General features: G+C 42.8%; 1 protein-coding gene across 2 annotated transcripts in view; it reads left to right on the top strand.

Annotated features, from left to right (window-relative positions):
* Positions 1 to 16,027, top strand: part of cdk6 (cyclin dependent kinase 6) — a 48,895-nt gene extending 32,868 nt beyond the window's left edge. For both annotated transcript variants that reach the window (XM_066715474.1, XM_066715475.1), the window contains exons 6-8: positions 6,920 to 6,970; positions 7,584 to 7,719; positions 8,484 to 16,027. In XM_066715474.1, coding sequence (XP_066571571.1) covers positions 6,920 to 6,970; positions 7,584 to 7,719; positions 8,484 to 8,630 — 334 coding nt within the window. In that variant the 3' untranslated portion in view covers positions 8,631 to 16,027. The remainder of the gene's footprint in view (positions 1 to 6,919; positions 6,971 to 7,583; positions 7,720 to 8,483) is intronic.
* The last annotated feature ends 468 nt before the right edge of the window (positions 16,028 to 16,495 follow it).

The raw sequence follows: 16,495 nt of genomic DNA, 5'->3' as shown, positions 1-16,495 counted from the left end.
CAAAGATATCCACTTCAGAAATGCCTGCCCTTTCACAACACTTGAAGAACGCTTACATCCATTGAAGCAGCTCTGGGTCTGAGTCTAACTTTCCAGCTGAATTCCTGGAACCCGTACAAGAGAGAGGTTACGTCTGCAAGTAGAAACCTGGAGGATTTCCATGCTTTGTTGGCACTGCCCACAAAAATGCCAGCACCTTGCTTTGCATTTCATTTTTCACTCCGGAGCCACACTTTCAAACTGTTGTATAACATGTAAATGACAAACCTGGCGTGACGGGACTAATTATATATTTTCCTGTCGATTTAGACCGTTTTGGGGGTTTTCACTGGATTGTTAAGACAGAAGTGTGGGGCAAAATCCTTAAAACTGATCTTGTTTATTAATTATTAATCATATTGTTCCTTTTATCGAAACTGTCTGGAAATGTGCCCAGGAATACATGTGACAAACTCTGCAGTAAATTTATACCAATATATTTTCATACACATAAATTAGTCAAACTCAGTCAGTGTATTTATTTTTATTTTTTTTTTCAAAACATTTAGGCAGTTTAAAATGCAAATTCGAGAAAATAATCTTTGTTTTCCTCATGGCACCTGGCAGATGATCTGTACTTCCCAGTTTTTTGGCCGTTGGGTTCTTAACCGTTAACAGAATTCAGTTACCTGTGGTTGGGTATTGTTAAAAACTTCTGAATTTTTTTTTTTCCTGCTCTTGTGGTTTAAGTCTGTCTTGCATGTTTGGCAGACCCCGTCATAATAAAGCACACTTCTCATACACAGAGACTATATAGATGTACAAAAGTAAATCAAATAAAGCAAAGTTTTTTTGTTTGGCTTTGACTGGGCATGTCCCTGATTGCTCACTCATTTATTTATTGTTCTTCCACTTGATATTAAATGCGAGAGAGGAGAGACTCAATGGCACCAGCCAGTCATTAGATAAAACTTAATTCACTAAAGGGGACTCATGCCAAGTGGGCGAGCTGCCGGTAATTTTAGTTTCCTTCCCCTGATAAGCCACATGTCACTCTGTGCAACGGTCCGTTGATCGTGGCCTGGTGCCTCTTGCGATTTGCGAGTAGTAGTTGCCCAACCCAGTTCCACATAAGAGACACGTGCGGCTGTTCTGCAAACCTGCACGAGACCCACTGTGCTACTTATAGAGCGGCCGTTTCCAGATGCAGCTGTCTCGTTTCTATTTATTGCATGAGGGCCGTCTTGGGTATTGAGTGCCACATCGTTCTCCATCCTGGTTCATATGAATAGTGGGAAAATGGGAAATAAAAGTAGTCCCACACCGCGGTTGTGTGACCGCGATTCACAGGATGTGATTTTGTTTCTCCACATGGGTCTGCAGTTCGCTCTGCAGTATACGCTGTAAACTCTGAAGAGTCAATGGTCAGAGTGTCTCTGACAGGAGACATCGCTGGATGCTTTTCCCCTTCAGGGTCTTGAAATTGAACATGTTTCGATACAAGCAGGTAGGAGCTTGACACTGAAGGAAAGAAACACATGCTACAGCTTTTCTTCCCCTTCAGAAAAGTTAACGGAAAAATAATACTCCTCCCCACCCAAAAAAATACTCACTGTGTGGTTTTATACACCTGCATGATTACACACATTCTTGGCTGATTTCTCTCCTGTTGTGCTGGGTGGCTGTTTTGTACGTCGTGTATGTGTGCGTGTTTGTACCCTCACCATGGCCCACTGGTCCTGGATGAGACTGGCCTAGTAGCGGCACAGCCCTGCCTCTGAGAAACGCACTGACAGTACAATTTTGAGCCGTCCCGCATGGCGCTGACCCAAGCCCGAAGGAAGGGGCTGCAGCCAATGCTTGAAGAGACCGAGTATCTTGGACAAGTGGACAAGTGTCCGTCCAGTCATCCACACAGAGAAACTTACACTGAGCCTGTGATTTCTTTGACAAGTAGTTGAAAGGCAGCCATGCGCTGGTCCTGCAGAAGGAAGAACAGCCTTCTTTTCCGTTGTTCATCCAACCACAATCGGACCGTGCTGCTCCCTCCAGCTGTGGTCCAACCCACGTCGAGCCTTCGTCGCTATATTTGGCTTGTAACGCAGTGAGGGAGCATCACTGCCAAGACTTGATAATACAGGGGTTAATAATCCCAACAACAGCTGATGTACAGGGACTGCAGGCTGGGTACACTTGGCACACGTGTTCTGATCTGGAGGGAGGGTATCTGTGACCAGCATTACATGAGTGTGGTTCCCAGACCAAGCAAAGTACGGTTTTATTGTTAAATTCGTTTTACAGCACCTGACTGGAGTAACTATTTTAGTTTGGATGGGATTGTTTGAGCTTGCATTTTATTTTGAAACGATCTAAACGATCCATTGCGGATCAGACAACAGAATAACCCCCTGCTTCCTTAGCCCTTATTCCTGGGACATTGTCATTAACTTGGCTCAAATTTTTTTTTATCCGTTTCAGTCCAGCCAAGCGCGTTCAGACTTCAGCAGAAAGTAGAACAGCAAAGGGTGAGTTTCAAGACTGTTTCTGTACAAAATAAAAACAATAAGGACCGGTCATTAATTAAACAATGATTGAGTTTGAATCCACACCTTCAAAGCAGGTGTCTGCCTTCCTTTGCTTCATTTTTTAGGTTTTGTGTGTTTTGTCCGACCTCCAGCACCAGCAGTGCTTGAGAAACCCTTTTTTCTTATCTTTCCTACAAAGGATATTATCACAACTTGAATTCTGTGAAGAAAAGGTTAGCTGAAGGTTGGCTCATCCTGGTCACAGGCAGCGTGCCCTTTGACCGCTGTGACGTGCTCTGATTCTCACCTGCATGTGAAGAAGGCCGCCCGTACAGGTTGAGTGCTCATTGGGCTCGATCCCCAGACCCTTACTGACTGACTGCAGCCTTGACTGGAGGAGCAGGGTGGGAAACTCGCACCCCAGGGCCACGCCACTAAGACACACACCTGGATCCATGAGTCTGCAGTCTGGTGTTCCCGATCCGTTGTGTTTTTCTGTACAGCGCGATTCCCAAGCCTAGATCAGGTCTTTAATCCAGCCAGCACCTAGTCACACGTTTCAGAGTTTCCTTAAAAGTGTGTATAACTCAGTACTCATTTTTTTTTTATACGTAGCGGTGGCAAGATATATTGATCGCGTGCTGGATGGCCCGGCACAGGACTGGGAAGCTCTGGTCCAGCATTTGGATAATTCTTACAGGAACTAGAGAGTGCTCAAGAGTGCGGTCTACCCTGTACACAGAGACCTGAGTGATTTAACAATGCATGGCAAGCAGTACGAGGAAAGTTAGCACAGCTGCTATAGGCTCATATCTCGAGAGGCTTGAGAAATCGAGTGGGCGTCTTCTGTTCTTTTCAAAACAAGCATTTTTTCTTTTACCTTGAGGAATTCCTCAGCGCCAGTGTGCTGTAGAAAGGGAAGCCTCGTCCCTCCTTCTCGAGGCGACAATGAAAATAAAAACATAAATCAATTCCATTGTTCCCCCCGCAGAGTGTGAGTATGAACCTCTTGCGTCGGGAGGGGACGTGTGGCTCTGTTGCGCTGCCGTCATTCTGCGGGTTTGTCGATCTTCTCTGTCTGGACTTTCTAATGTCCAGGGACCAAAACCAATTAACGCAAAGAAGGCCATTCCCAACAGACCATCAGCGTTGTCTTTTCACGTGACATGAGCTTTCTGTGATCACGCTTAATTGTGCTGTTCCCAGACTCGCTTAATCTGCTCTCGACAGTGTCCCTTCAGCCCACCGTGCCGTCTGCAGATTGTGCAGTGAGCTGCCCCTCTCCTGAAGGCCTCAGTGCCTCATGATTCACAGCTTTGTCAGAAGGTCCACTTCCTAGGTTTCGGTGGCTTCGGTGACGCTCTGAAGTTTGTTGTTGAAAATTAAGCTTGGCAAAAATCGGCCTTACTGATTTACAGTTGATCTAAGATGCAAAAAGATGGAAATTGAGGGAAAGATGCTGCATTATAGACAACAGAACAACAGACATGGTGACATGTAGGAATTATGTCATTATATTTATTCTTTGAAGCAGCTAGCAAGGCCCTAATGTTTAATATTTTCAGATCAGTCATCTCACTTGAGCTGTTCCTTGTGCTATTTACATCATTCAACTATGCGTGTCTTCTTCCTTGAGTTGCTGGTTTTATTCTTTCCGGTTCTTCAGCCTTTTGGGAGCTTTTCTTTCCTCAAATCCTCTACTTTTTTTTCAGCCCCTGTGTCTACGGTGCTGCCTGCCCACCCCAGGTTCACATTCCCACCATGAGGGGTAATTCAGTATTAGAAACATAACGAAACATTACGAGAAATAAAAACCCTCCCTGCACTATTCTAATCTGAAAGTCGGTACAGTTATGCGATCGTGGTATTTGGCCGTAAAACAATCTGCTCTGTTTGCTTTCTCACAGCCTGGGCTACTCGTGTACGCTCTGCCAGGCGATATCCCACGGAACGCACAATCGCACCCAGGTCCGGGGGCTTCCCGTCTCTGCTGCCACATGTTGCCCCAGACAAAGCCTGGCTCTCAGTGTGTGTATTCCAGTCGGCGGCACATTTAGCGAGCTGCCCGGCCGCTTTTGTGTAGGAATGGCACCGTACAGTAGGAGGTCACATTGTACTGTACGGCCGCACTTCCGAAAGAATGTAAACCTTGTTTGAAGCTATTAATTAACTCCAAGGGAGCAGCTCTGGGAAAATTCCTGCTCAAGAATTTCAGGCAGTGTACTTGTTTTGGCTTGATTCTGCTCAAGGTGATTTGAGCAGAGAACTGGTTTTGTCAAAGCTGCCGGCAAACCGTATTATTAAAGTGTGTTCTTTCTGCTATTTCAGTCCTAAATCCAAACATACGAGGCAATCGGCTCGTTCAGGGACGGATGTCAGTAAGGGAAAAAGAGGGAAAAAGGGTTTCATTTATTAAATACATTCTGAGAAGTCTTTGTGCGCGCTCCACACACAGGCAGCTGGGTTGAATAGGAGGTCCCCTAATCTGCTGTCTTTACCCAGGATGCCGTGCAGAGCTGGTTTAGATGTCTGGGGAGACCTTAAGGGATTTTGTCCTTCCTTTGCAGTGACAAATATGCAGGAAGAGAAGAGTGAGTGGCTTACCTGAGTTAAAATGCTCCAATGCAAGCTGCAGCTGCTCGAAAAAAACACACAGGCGAAGATGGCGATTATTGTGATGCTAATTGTGAGTGATTTACAAATGTAGGCGTCGATTGTACACCCCCTGCCTGGTGAGAATATATATTGTGGATTTAGTGTCTCTTTAAATAGGCTTGTGTTGCTGCCAAAGACGTGACTTTCATGTGGGCTGCAGCGGATCTGTGACATCTGGTGGCGACGGGCAAAAGTGGAGGACGTTGTTTATGTGTGTTATTTCTGTGAGAAGCGTTTTATAGTCAAAGTAGGAGAGATCTGGAGGCGGGAATGTGTATCAAGTGGCTGATTCTTCTAAGTGTTGGGGTCGGGGGGTGGCGGGATATGTTTAACTCTTCGTAACTTTAACTGTGACTTGTTACCTGAACCCCCGTGAGAAGTGTGCGTTGAGCGAGTCCTTCTCAGAGCAGCACAAACCACTGGTCCTCTGGACTGAGAAACGAGACGCACCACAGAGCAAAACTGTCGGCGTCTGCTTTTCCACTTGGGCTTTTTTATTGAACGAAAATAAATAAATACATAAATAAATACGACGAGGCTTGTTTTGAAAGCCGTCTGATGCTGAGCGGTTGGCAGTGCACCCCCGGGGGCCCCAGACACTCCAAAAACCCACAGGAACCGCCAAGAGTCGGGGCCAGGGGGCTCGCCGCTGTACCGCCACATATTAAAGACATATAAATTGAGTGCAGTCATTATTGTAACCGCATGCATTTTACAGACGTTGTAAGTCTTGAAGGAGTGACGTGTGATGAATAAGGCTTGGAGACTGAGATTTTAATGTATTTATTGATGTATTTTTTGCAGTTCACTAATGTTTTTGTTTTATTTATTCATATTGTAAAATGTATATATAGTGCCTTGTACTTTTCTGAAATGAAACTCCTTTTCAACTGGCTAGACTGCCATAAAATGACGAATCTTGACTCTAAGGTTTTGTCGGGGGAGCTGAGGGCCGGGGTGAGAGATGCTATTCCTTTGTTTGAAGCTGTAAGCCTAACAACTTGATATTGCTCATGGACGGGACAACTGTGACCTCAGCTTCAATGAAACCATCGCTAAAGCGGAGACGGACGCCCCACTCGGGCCCCCTGCAGTGTGAGAATGCCGCGAATGTCGGCGCCGTATCAAAGACGACATCGCTGTGGCTCTTTCACCGGCTCTCACACTGTAGGACGATTAGACCCCATCTTTATCCCGGCCACTAATCTGACTCCCCCCAGAACACGCCAGTGAACCGGCGGCTGTTAAGTAGAACATGTCAAGGTGTTTGTGTATGAAATTAAAAGCCACAATATTGCATTCTTTTTTGAGTCAGTAGATTATTTATTGAGACTTTTTCACCGCTCTCTCGTGTCCCTCTCTGAGTGCACAAGTTCTTCGCATTCAACTTTTAAATCTGAATTATCTGTATTTCTGATTTCAGTGACCCTCTTGGGAAAGCTTTTTTGCTTCCATTTTGGGGTTTGCAAGAGTGAAGCAATGTTAAGTGCTATTATACTTATAGTATTTGCAGAAATCCCATTTTGGGCAAGACAGAGAACTGGTTTATAGATGAATGCGTCACCATCTTTTCTCGCCACATTTTGTCCTCATCCTTTGTGCTTCCCGGCCCAGGTGGGCGCGGCGTTCACACCTGTCGGCCAGACTCCACAGATGCCAGACTCCGCTAGAAAAACACCTCGGGGCACGGGCTCTCCACCTGTGCACCTGTTCCCATGATCCTCGTGTGTAACATTTCGGTTTGTGCGTTTGTTTTCCAGGCCTCTCTTCCGAGGAAACTCTGATGTCGACCAGCTAGGAAAAATCTTCGAGTGAGTACCTCTGATGACTTCCCGGTTCACACTTAGGACAATTAACTTACTGTTGTTGCTGTTTATTACTATGATTATATGTCTTAATGTCTTAAAAACAAAGCACACATTAGGCCAAATAAGAGTAACATAGGATTACAGATGTCAAGGAAAGAATGGCGCAATGCCTTGATGAAACACCTGACATAAGCCTTCAATTGTCAGAAATGAACTGCAATGGTGGCAGTGCATTGTTTTGTTACAGTAAACACTTACACAATGATACTGTATCACAATAATTATAGATACCCTATATCTTTTTTTTTTTTTTTATCCACAAAAAGGTGCCTTGGTTTTTGACACAAGCTCCAGATTTCCATGTGGAATTCCTACGAAAATAAAAAAGATATAAATTTAATAAGCCCACGCACTGACCGAACCACACCCCCAAACCACGAGTGGAAGAACAGTTTTGGCCCCGAGCTGCTGCATTTTTAGGGACCGTTTTCTTTGGGGTTTTTTCTTCCGCCCTGTCGCTGCAGTTGCTTTCCTGTCAGGCTGCTGCACAGATGGCTCTGACAGATAGACTGGTAGTGATGATGTGCCGTGTGTGTGTGTGCGTGTGCGTGTGCAGTGTCACTGGAGTTCCCAGCGAGGAGGACTGGCCCTGTGACGTGGCTCTGCCCCGGAGTGCCTTCTCTCTGCGCCCGTCGAAGCCCATCGGGGAGCTGGTTCCGGACATCGATGAGCTGGGGAAGTCCCTGCTGCTGGTGAGTCTCTGCGGCCCGTTCACCCTGCAGACCCACATGCCTTTCTCCTCAATACTCAGAGTTTCTTTTTTCAGGCTTTGTTGTTTTGTTGCGTGGCCTCCTATGCGTTTCTGGTGGTTGGTGTTTTGATTCCTGAAAAGACATAAAAACACAGAAACAGAACCTGTTCGCAAACGCTTTTCAGCACAGAAAGTAGTTTTTTTTCCTCCACTTTCATTTGTCTAATCTCTCCAGCCTACAAATCTACATCTGATGGAGAAATGTGAGGGAGCATCTCGTGTGTGTAAGAGTCGCAGTCTAGAAAATGACCCGACACTGAGATTAAACTGCACACTGTGATAAACGACATTTACTAAGAGTTGGGTTTTTGAAATCATTACTGTAAACTCCGACACAGATGACGTTCTGTGGGTGATATCACTGAGGAGGCGTCAGCTGTCAGAACAGCCTCCTAGTGTTTTTCCCTAGTATCTCCAGCTGGGTGCCCCCAATTCCACATTCTGTACAAACTCTTCCTTCGACGTTACCAGCCCTATCCTCTCCACTAAGCGAATTCAGCTCCTGTGTATTTAAGAGCTTGTGGTCCGTGTGGGGGTGGAAGGAGGCACTGACAAGTCCGCAACACAAAATTGCAGAGGATTACGATCCGTTTAGTAAACGCACGAACAAAGGGAAATCACTACAAAGTAGGAAAAGACTCGGCAGCAAACAAATTAAATGTACTTAACCTCCTTTTAAATTATTTTATTTTTTGCTCCAAACAGCAATTTCTGACGTTCAGCCCCTCCAAGAGAATTTCGGCGTACGCTGCTTTGTCCCACGCCTACTTCCAGGACGTCGAGGGCGGGAATAAGAGTGTGCATTCGCAGACCCCGTCCAGCCAGGCGACCTCCGAGGAGAGCGCGGCGTGAGAGAGGCACGTGGGCCCGCCCATGACTCGGAGACCAGGTCCCGGGCCTCCCCAGAGGTTTTGGTTCACGAGCTGCAGTCTCGTCGTGATGTTCATCGGTATGGCTGGTTTTTTAACGGAAAAGGAAAAAGAAAAAGGAGTCTTCCACAACACCCTATGCTGCTTTGAGAACTAACTTCGGAACATCGAGAAAAGCCTATGTGTTTAATTGTTTTACCTTGTTTTCGGTCTGGTCACCAACAATGCAAGGAGCGCCGGCGCCGTCTGTCCGGGCAGAGCTCTGGAGTCCCGGACGCAGTTTACCTCACCTGCTGCCGGTGTGTCGAAACTACAGATGCTGCCAGGCCCTCGGAACCGCTCCAAATACCCTCGCTGCCAGTAACTCCAGGGGCTTAATCAGTCAAGCTGCTCCGGCCTCTCTATATCCCTCTCCTGGATGCTGATTTTGTGTGTAGGTGTGGGTGTCCATATATGTGTGCATCTCTGGGATTTTGTGTATCGTCGCGTCGAGTTTTGTCATGTTTTTCCTCTCGTTGTCACATTAAGTGTTGCGTGTCGATGAAAGTCACATAAATATTGCGTTTGGCGCGTCTGCCATCTGGCGGTGTGTCGGTGCCAGTGCAGGCAGACAGTCATCTCTGAGAGAAGGATTAATACCGGATCTTGGCACCTGAATTCACACACGTTCTCCTTTCACGTCAAAAGACAAACAAGTCACAAGAATGTAACGGAAGCTAAGTTATTTTAATCTGTACACAACTACACGCTATGTGGGACTTTTCAATGCCCAATTCACAAGGAAAAGTACCTTCTCTTTCACTTCACGGGACAATCTAACGCAATAATTTGACGGACTAGATTGTATCTTATACGGAGGCTTCCTATCTTAACTTACAGATCTGTATTGTTCAGTTTATACCATAATAATTAATCTATTTTTCCATATAATTAAAGTAATATAATGGCTTTCTTATTTCCACAGAACATTTTTTAAAGCAGTTATCAAAATATAATATTGTATACTGTATAGCTCTATATTAAGTCCCTGAACACAGAGCTTCTGGTAAAGGTACTATTCTTCCACTTTTCTATATTTACTGTTGTTCTTTACATACAGCAGTTGCAAAACCATGTGCCTTGCATGAGTCTCGGCCTGTCCTGGTAAAGTAGGTCCAAACCATGATGTCAGTGCTTTTCAAATTGAATTGCTGTGAAATCCAATGACGTCAGGGACACCAGAAGGTGCTGGAAATGTTTGTTTTTGTCAAGTTATTTATTTTGGAATAACTCAACCAATGTTTTATTTATTTTTTTACTGTTCTCTGTAGAAAAGAGAATGATGTGCTATCACTAAAATCAAAAATCCTCTTGGTTTTATAGTTTTCTGCGTATCAGAGAATGAAATTGAACATGTTTGTCAAAATCAGACTCAAATTCAAACACCAGAAACAGACTTCAACTCTCTTACCAGATCGGCAGCTCGCTCAAGTTGCAGATTAATAAAAGGCATCCTTTCACTCTGGCATGTTAAAAATAAGTTTTAGAGTATGTGGCGGAGGAAGTGTAAAAATGGTTGCCGTTAAAGACACTTGATTTTGTATAATCCGAACGGAAGTGTATCAAACGGAAAACGTAGAAGCGACGGTACTTTATTGGTACATAGTGGACAGATCATGTGTGTGGATGTGCTGGATAAGCCGTAGAGTTGCAGTAGTGCAGGTAAATGGCAGGATGAGAGGCTGCTTCCTGTCTCCCAGAGCCCCTGAGAAAGCTCCTCTGTGGGCAGGGGACGGGGTCCGGTAGCCGGGCGTGCTGGTTCGCGGATCCCGGTACGGCTGGAACAATTCTGGCCGGGTTCTGCTCGCAGGTGGATCGAGTCCAGGCCGTCCCAATGACCCCCACTGAAGTCCAGACAAACACTCCAGTCTCGCTGGTATCTGTACCGCACTGACCGTCACGACCATAACCATCTCTGCCATGTGGCTCCAGGAATAACAGCCACACGGCAGAGATGGTTACGGTCGTGACTGGGGTTGAGTCCGGCTTCTATGGTTCCCGGGAGAACTGCCACACAACAACACAGTCAGGTTGTGCATCAGGACCGGCCGGTGATAGATTGACCAGACTCCCAGGATCCTTCATTCCTGGCCGTGCCGTGTCCGTGAACCAGTCAGAAGGCAGATACCTCACAGACAAAATACTGAGAAAGCTCAAATGTAATATAAGATAGTGATCTATCATTCTCAATACGAGTTTCTTCTTTTTTTTAATACTATTAATAATAATAATGATACTAGTACACAATTATCAGTCACTCCTAAAATGTGTCATGGTAGCAGTGTAGTAGCTTATCACCATTCGAGGGCAGGCATGTTGTTTAGTCTTGTGTTTTGGAGCAGTGCGTCTCCCAGATGAGGCGAGAGGTTGGATCTGTGAGGATGGGACCCATTCGGGTCAGAGGCTCGGAGTGAAAGACTTCCAGAGACAGAGCCGTGGAGATGTGTAGGTAGAGCCTGCAAATGCATACCAGCCGGGAGTCGGGCTCGGCTGGGGAACCAATTTGAAGAGTAGAAAATGAAAAAAAACGTGTGCATGTGGTCTGAGGGTGGCCGTGTACCGGTGAGGGGAAACGTCCACTTAAAGCTGCAGAGACCCAGACATTATCATATACACACACACACACTCTGGACAGTCACGTGCGGATGGCACATTTCCAGCTGTTCAGTGAAGTGTAGGCATTGATATTGTCCGGTTGCTGGTAGTAGGTGAAATACAACATACATAGAAATAATAAACTGCATAATTTTGTTATTTTCTGGTTGTTTTTAAACCGCTTGGGCACACCGTACAACATATAGTAAATGTTATTTATCATCTTTAACCTTTTATAATGTATAACTCTCATTACAGTATGTCAATAACTCAGTCCGCTTAAGTGCTAAAAGTGTGGTTGGGCTGAAGGTTTATAGTTTGTAATATTGATGTACTATCTTTTGCGCCAGTACAATGTAAGAGTATAGTCAGCAACAGGAATTATTTTTCTTCCCTGTTTGATCGAGTGTATTAAAATATAAAACATTCAAAGATATATTTTAAAGCTTCTCAGAAAGCTGCCACTGTGATTGTGTTCTGATCACCGAGGGATTGGAATGAACTTCTGCGGAACTCATTACTGTATGTGTGTCAGCAGATCAACTGTCACCTGAAACGCTCCTGTATGAAAACAAGATGCAACTGAAAATAACTGAAGCAGGTATTGATGCTGGGGTTACTGCTGCTGCTGTTTTACTGTTCAAGACCAAGCTATGTTAAAGTCAGTGAATTTCACCCATTATTTGATGGATCTGTAGCCCAGCCTCCCCTGCCAATCAGAACTGATAACACAGAATGAAACCTTGTAACAAATCTGAACTGTTCTTCTTCTAAAGCTAAAAAAACTGTTTTGTTGGAAACTTCACTCTCCGGTTTATTTATTATAAAGTTTCAGGGGTTTGTTTTGTTTTTAATACTAAAGATATTCCCATTAACATTTTCTCATGGTCCCAGTTTTCTTATTGAGCATACAGTGACACAGGTCTAAACTTTCTGAAATGACATGCAATCCTATAATTTAATTTTTCTTCTGAAGTGTCGTTGGTATGGAGTGATTTTTTTTTTTTATGGACAAGAATGAAAAGGTGGATGTTTGACTCTTCAATTTCAGACACTGTGTTTGAATACAAAGCATTGTTGTCCTACAAGGTGTAGTACCTGTCCTACAGAGCTTATCAAAGACTATAACTACAAAAAAAGGATGATTATTTTCTGATGTTTTATATAGCAGAAACATGAATTTTATACTTTACAATGTTATATTTTAGGAAATATTTAATTACTGTTGGATTTATATGTTTAGCAAAGCAATAAGGCTGTACTTCAGATACTGGTTAACTGTTTCAGCCCAGCTGGCTTGTCCTCTTTCATAATCAACACAATGTAAAACTCATTTGTGTCTTTTGCAGAAGTGACACTGATCTGTCAAATTTATTAATTTAACAGGAACATGAGAATAATAATAATAGTGTTCTAGTGATTGGTCATGTTGATTCACGGTAGATTATGGTGGCTTTTATATTACAGCTTTGGTGCTTTGCTGTTTGAATGATCAGATGGACTTGTTCCACTTGGTGCCGCTCAGAGGTACTGTGTTGGAGTTGTGTTTTCTGCCCACCTGTAAACAGTGCCTCTGACTCTCTTCTTACGCTTACACAATGTTATTTGTTCAAAGTTCTGATTCGTGTGTTTGCTTTTACATATTCATTCACAGAATATTTATTTCTCCTTTCCTTCGACCTTGTTTACAACAAACGTGGCAGTTGAAAAGATATTTGCTGTTGTAACACTGACTTACCCTGAAATCTCCTGTTTTGTGTTTTTATTTTTGAAACAGGGGTGTTATGTCTGTGACTTAAAGATTACCCTGCAAGTCGGAGTTCTTGTACAGGCGCACAGGAACTCGAAACTTGAAAAGCAGATTCTCAGTGGATTGAAAGACAGGTTTAAATGAGCTGTACACCTTCAGAGACAAACTAACAAAAAGGAAGATTAATCTTACCTACCGAGGTCTGGTCCAAGACCGTGTTTAGCATGTGTGTTTGCGTTTATAACAGGGGGGGGGCCCAGCAATGTATCCTTCACACAGTGCTATTAATCAAGAAAAATGTAATTGGTGCTATGAGATACTCCTGTTTCATCTGAGAGAGCAGCCTCTCATTAGGGCTCGTGGTAGAGACCTCTGTCCTGAAGCCCTTTACTCTTTACTGTATCCACGTATACTTGAAACCGTTGTTCCAAAATCAATAGTATCAGGAAGTGGTGCTAAATCTGGCTTCAGAAGTTCCTTGCACAGCGTTGGACAGTTTCACTAGCAGTAACGTTGACCCCTCCTGTAGTTTATAAAATGGCATTAAACTGGCCCACCGATACAGGATCTGAACTCTACATCAGTACATCTATAAACACAATCCATTCCCTGTGTGGGTGAGGAGTGTTATTCCAGCGTGCGTTGTGTCAATAGGTATACTCCTGCACTGTGGCTGAGAGCGAAGGTTATCCTGAGCCTGGTGATGACCCTGCTACATCCCAAACGTGCTTTTTTAGGAGGCGTGATGGGTCGTTTTATCATTGCCTGTTAAGTTATTTAACAACTGATTACAAAATGATTAATCCGAGGCGGAGAAAATGACTTGAGGATTATCGAACCCTGGCAGTCCAAATTGTGAGGCCACTTAGAAACTCTTGCTGCACAATAACTAAAAGTGAAAGAATAAAACAAACTGGTCATTAGACTGAAAATGTATATAGTGTGATATTTCACTGCTCAATTTGTAATTGTTTGATTTTCACTGGAAACAAGATATTAGGCCAACTAGACTGTGTGCAGAATTGTCCCTGAAATTGCATTTCTTGCTGAGAATGGATGTCATGTTCATTGGCCAGAATACATTGTTTCATCATTTAATGCTCACAGTATTTTTCTGCAGATTTGACAGATTTACTTTTCCAATGGATACAGAAAAGTATTATTTTGATTTCTTGGTCTTTGATTAAACCTTTTATCTTTACTTTTCTCATAACTGTGAGGCAAAGAAGGCAACAGACTATGAAAACATACTCCACAAGGATAAGCATGTATGCTGTTGTTCTGATCCAGGATATTTCCAAAGTGTCATGGCTACTTTGGTGTGCAAAAAAATCCCATCTAAGCTAAATCCTGTTTAACTGGAGTGAGGTTGTTAGTGGAGTTCCACAGGGATCAGTACTAGGGCCATTGCTTTTTCTAATCTATATTGATGATCTGGACTCTGGGATAGTTAGCAAACTTGTCAAATTTGCAGATGATACTAAAATAGGTGGCTCAGCAGATACAATCTCGGCAGCACAGGTTATTCAGAGGGACTGATAATATTCAGTTATGGGCCGACACCTGGCAGATGAAATTCAATGTGGACAAGTGCAAGGTATTACATGCAGGTAACAAAAATGTCCACTATAATTACACTATGGGAGGAATAGAACTAGAAGACGTAACACATGAGAATAGCCGTGTACCATTAGGATACCAAAGTTTTACAGTGATGTGCTTAGGTCTGTGACTGACCTTTCTGTTTTCTTTTCTCCGTTTTGTTAAATAATATTTGGATCACTGCCAAAAAAAAATTTTTGTCATCATGTAGTTTGAGGCGGTTAACAGGAAATGCTTTGAGAGCAGAGCTGAGCTGCAGGCGAGGAGGTCTTTTGTGCTCAGTTGGGCTTTGTGTCAGGGCTCGTGTCTTGTTCTGGTTTGATGCAGGTGATATGATTTCCCTCTGACGCAGAGTTTCCTTTGTGTCTCACCATAATGAGACTTAAATAAGACGTGTCCATGTACGCAGCTCCAGACTGGAGAGTCCTACAATGAGCTAAGATTTTAATATCCTGTGAGTCTTGCTCAAGAGGTGTTGTATCAGTTAAAATTTGTATTATTATTATGTTAGTAGATAAGATTATTTTAGCCCCTTTGTGATATTCAGAAGTGACAAAGGAACTTAGTGTTAGCAATCGCCTGACGATGATTTGGGTTCCCACAATATCTCCCGGTGCACACTGGGATCTCTGTGAACACAGCGGCTGCTGCTGAGTGAAGAATGATTAACAAATAATAATGAACTGCCATAGGCTAACGCCTTCTGTCACAGTAGTCTGAGTTGTTACCAAGTATATATGTGAAAGTATACTTTTGTATTATGGTTTATAATTAGGTAAGAATGTGTATTATAATGAAAACCAGTTAAGGGCTAATTTAATATAGTAGTTTAAATCGCATACTATTAAAGTTCAAAGGTGCATTAAGCTTTGTTATGATTTTATTTAAGCAACACAGTCACATGCCTGGTATTTTCAATTACAATTGCTTGTGTGTCAGTACTATTTGAATTAAAAATAAAATTAAAACCCAGTTTTGTATTTTTATTTTATTATTATTATTATTATTATTATTATTATTATTATTATTATTATTATTTTATTTGGTTGCCTGCCAAATGATTTATTGAATGCATACTTACTATACATTAGAATTGTAATTCCAGAATTGATTGCATTGCATTTTCTTTATTGTTAGTTTTTGTTTTATGTTTGTTTTATTTCTTGTTTTGGGAGGGAGCTGCTTTTTCATTTCTGTATCTCTAGGATTCCTCTAAACATGTTTGCTGCTAATTCTGTATCGTGCTCTGGTCCACAAATTGTAAGACTTTGCTAAAGAAAAAAAAAAAAGAATTTGTAAAAAAAAAAAAAAAAAAAAAAATCTACCATTGTAGCTTCAACTGCTTGACATTTTTATTTTTGTAAAATAAATATTTTAGTGTGTAAAAAAACACATTGTTTTGTTTGTTTGTTTGATTGGTATTTGGTGATTCAGGGATTGTCTAATCTTCAATCAGCCAAAACAACTGCACGGTTCATATTGGGAACATATTCTATACATTAAGGTCATAATTATTAGGTGTTAGACAATCTTCAAAAGTAAAGTGGTTTGGGATATTGTCAGTAGCAGTTGATTCTATCCCACTGCTAACACCAAATGTAGCATTTTACACTCCTTGCTGCAGATTCACAGTCTAACAAAAAACAATAAATAAAACGGAGGAGAATGAACTGAAGTGATGCGGGACAGTGCCCCATCTAAATGCCAAATATATTATCTTTGTATGAATTACTGTTGCTGCAAGATTGTGTAAATCATGAGCATTTCAGCTTTGTGTATTTCTTTGGGTAAGCCAGGTTTAGTCAATTTGTCAATCTGTGTAGATGATTTTAAAATAGACATACAGAGTTCAAAAGGCAAAG

This window comes from Amia ocellicauda, chromosome 10 (assembly GCF_036373705.1).
Source record: "Amia ocellicauda isolate fAmiCal2 chromosome 10, fAmiCal2.hap1, whole genome shotgun sequence".
NCBI classification, from domain to species: Eukaryota; Metazoa; Chordata; class Actinopteri; order Amiiformes; family Amiidae; genus Amia; species Amia ocellicauda.
Note: the sequence above shows the minus strand (reverse complement) of the source record. Positions and strands in the feature narration are given on the sequence as shown.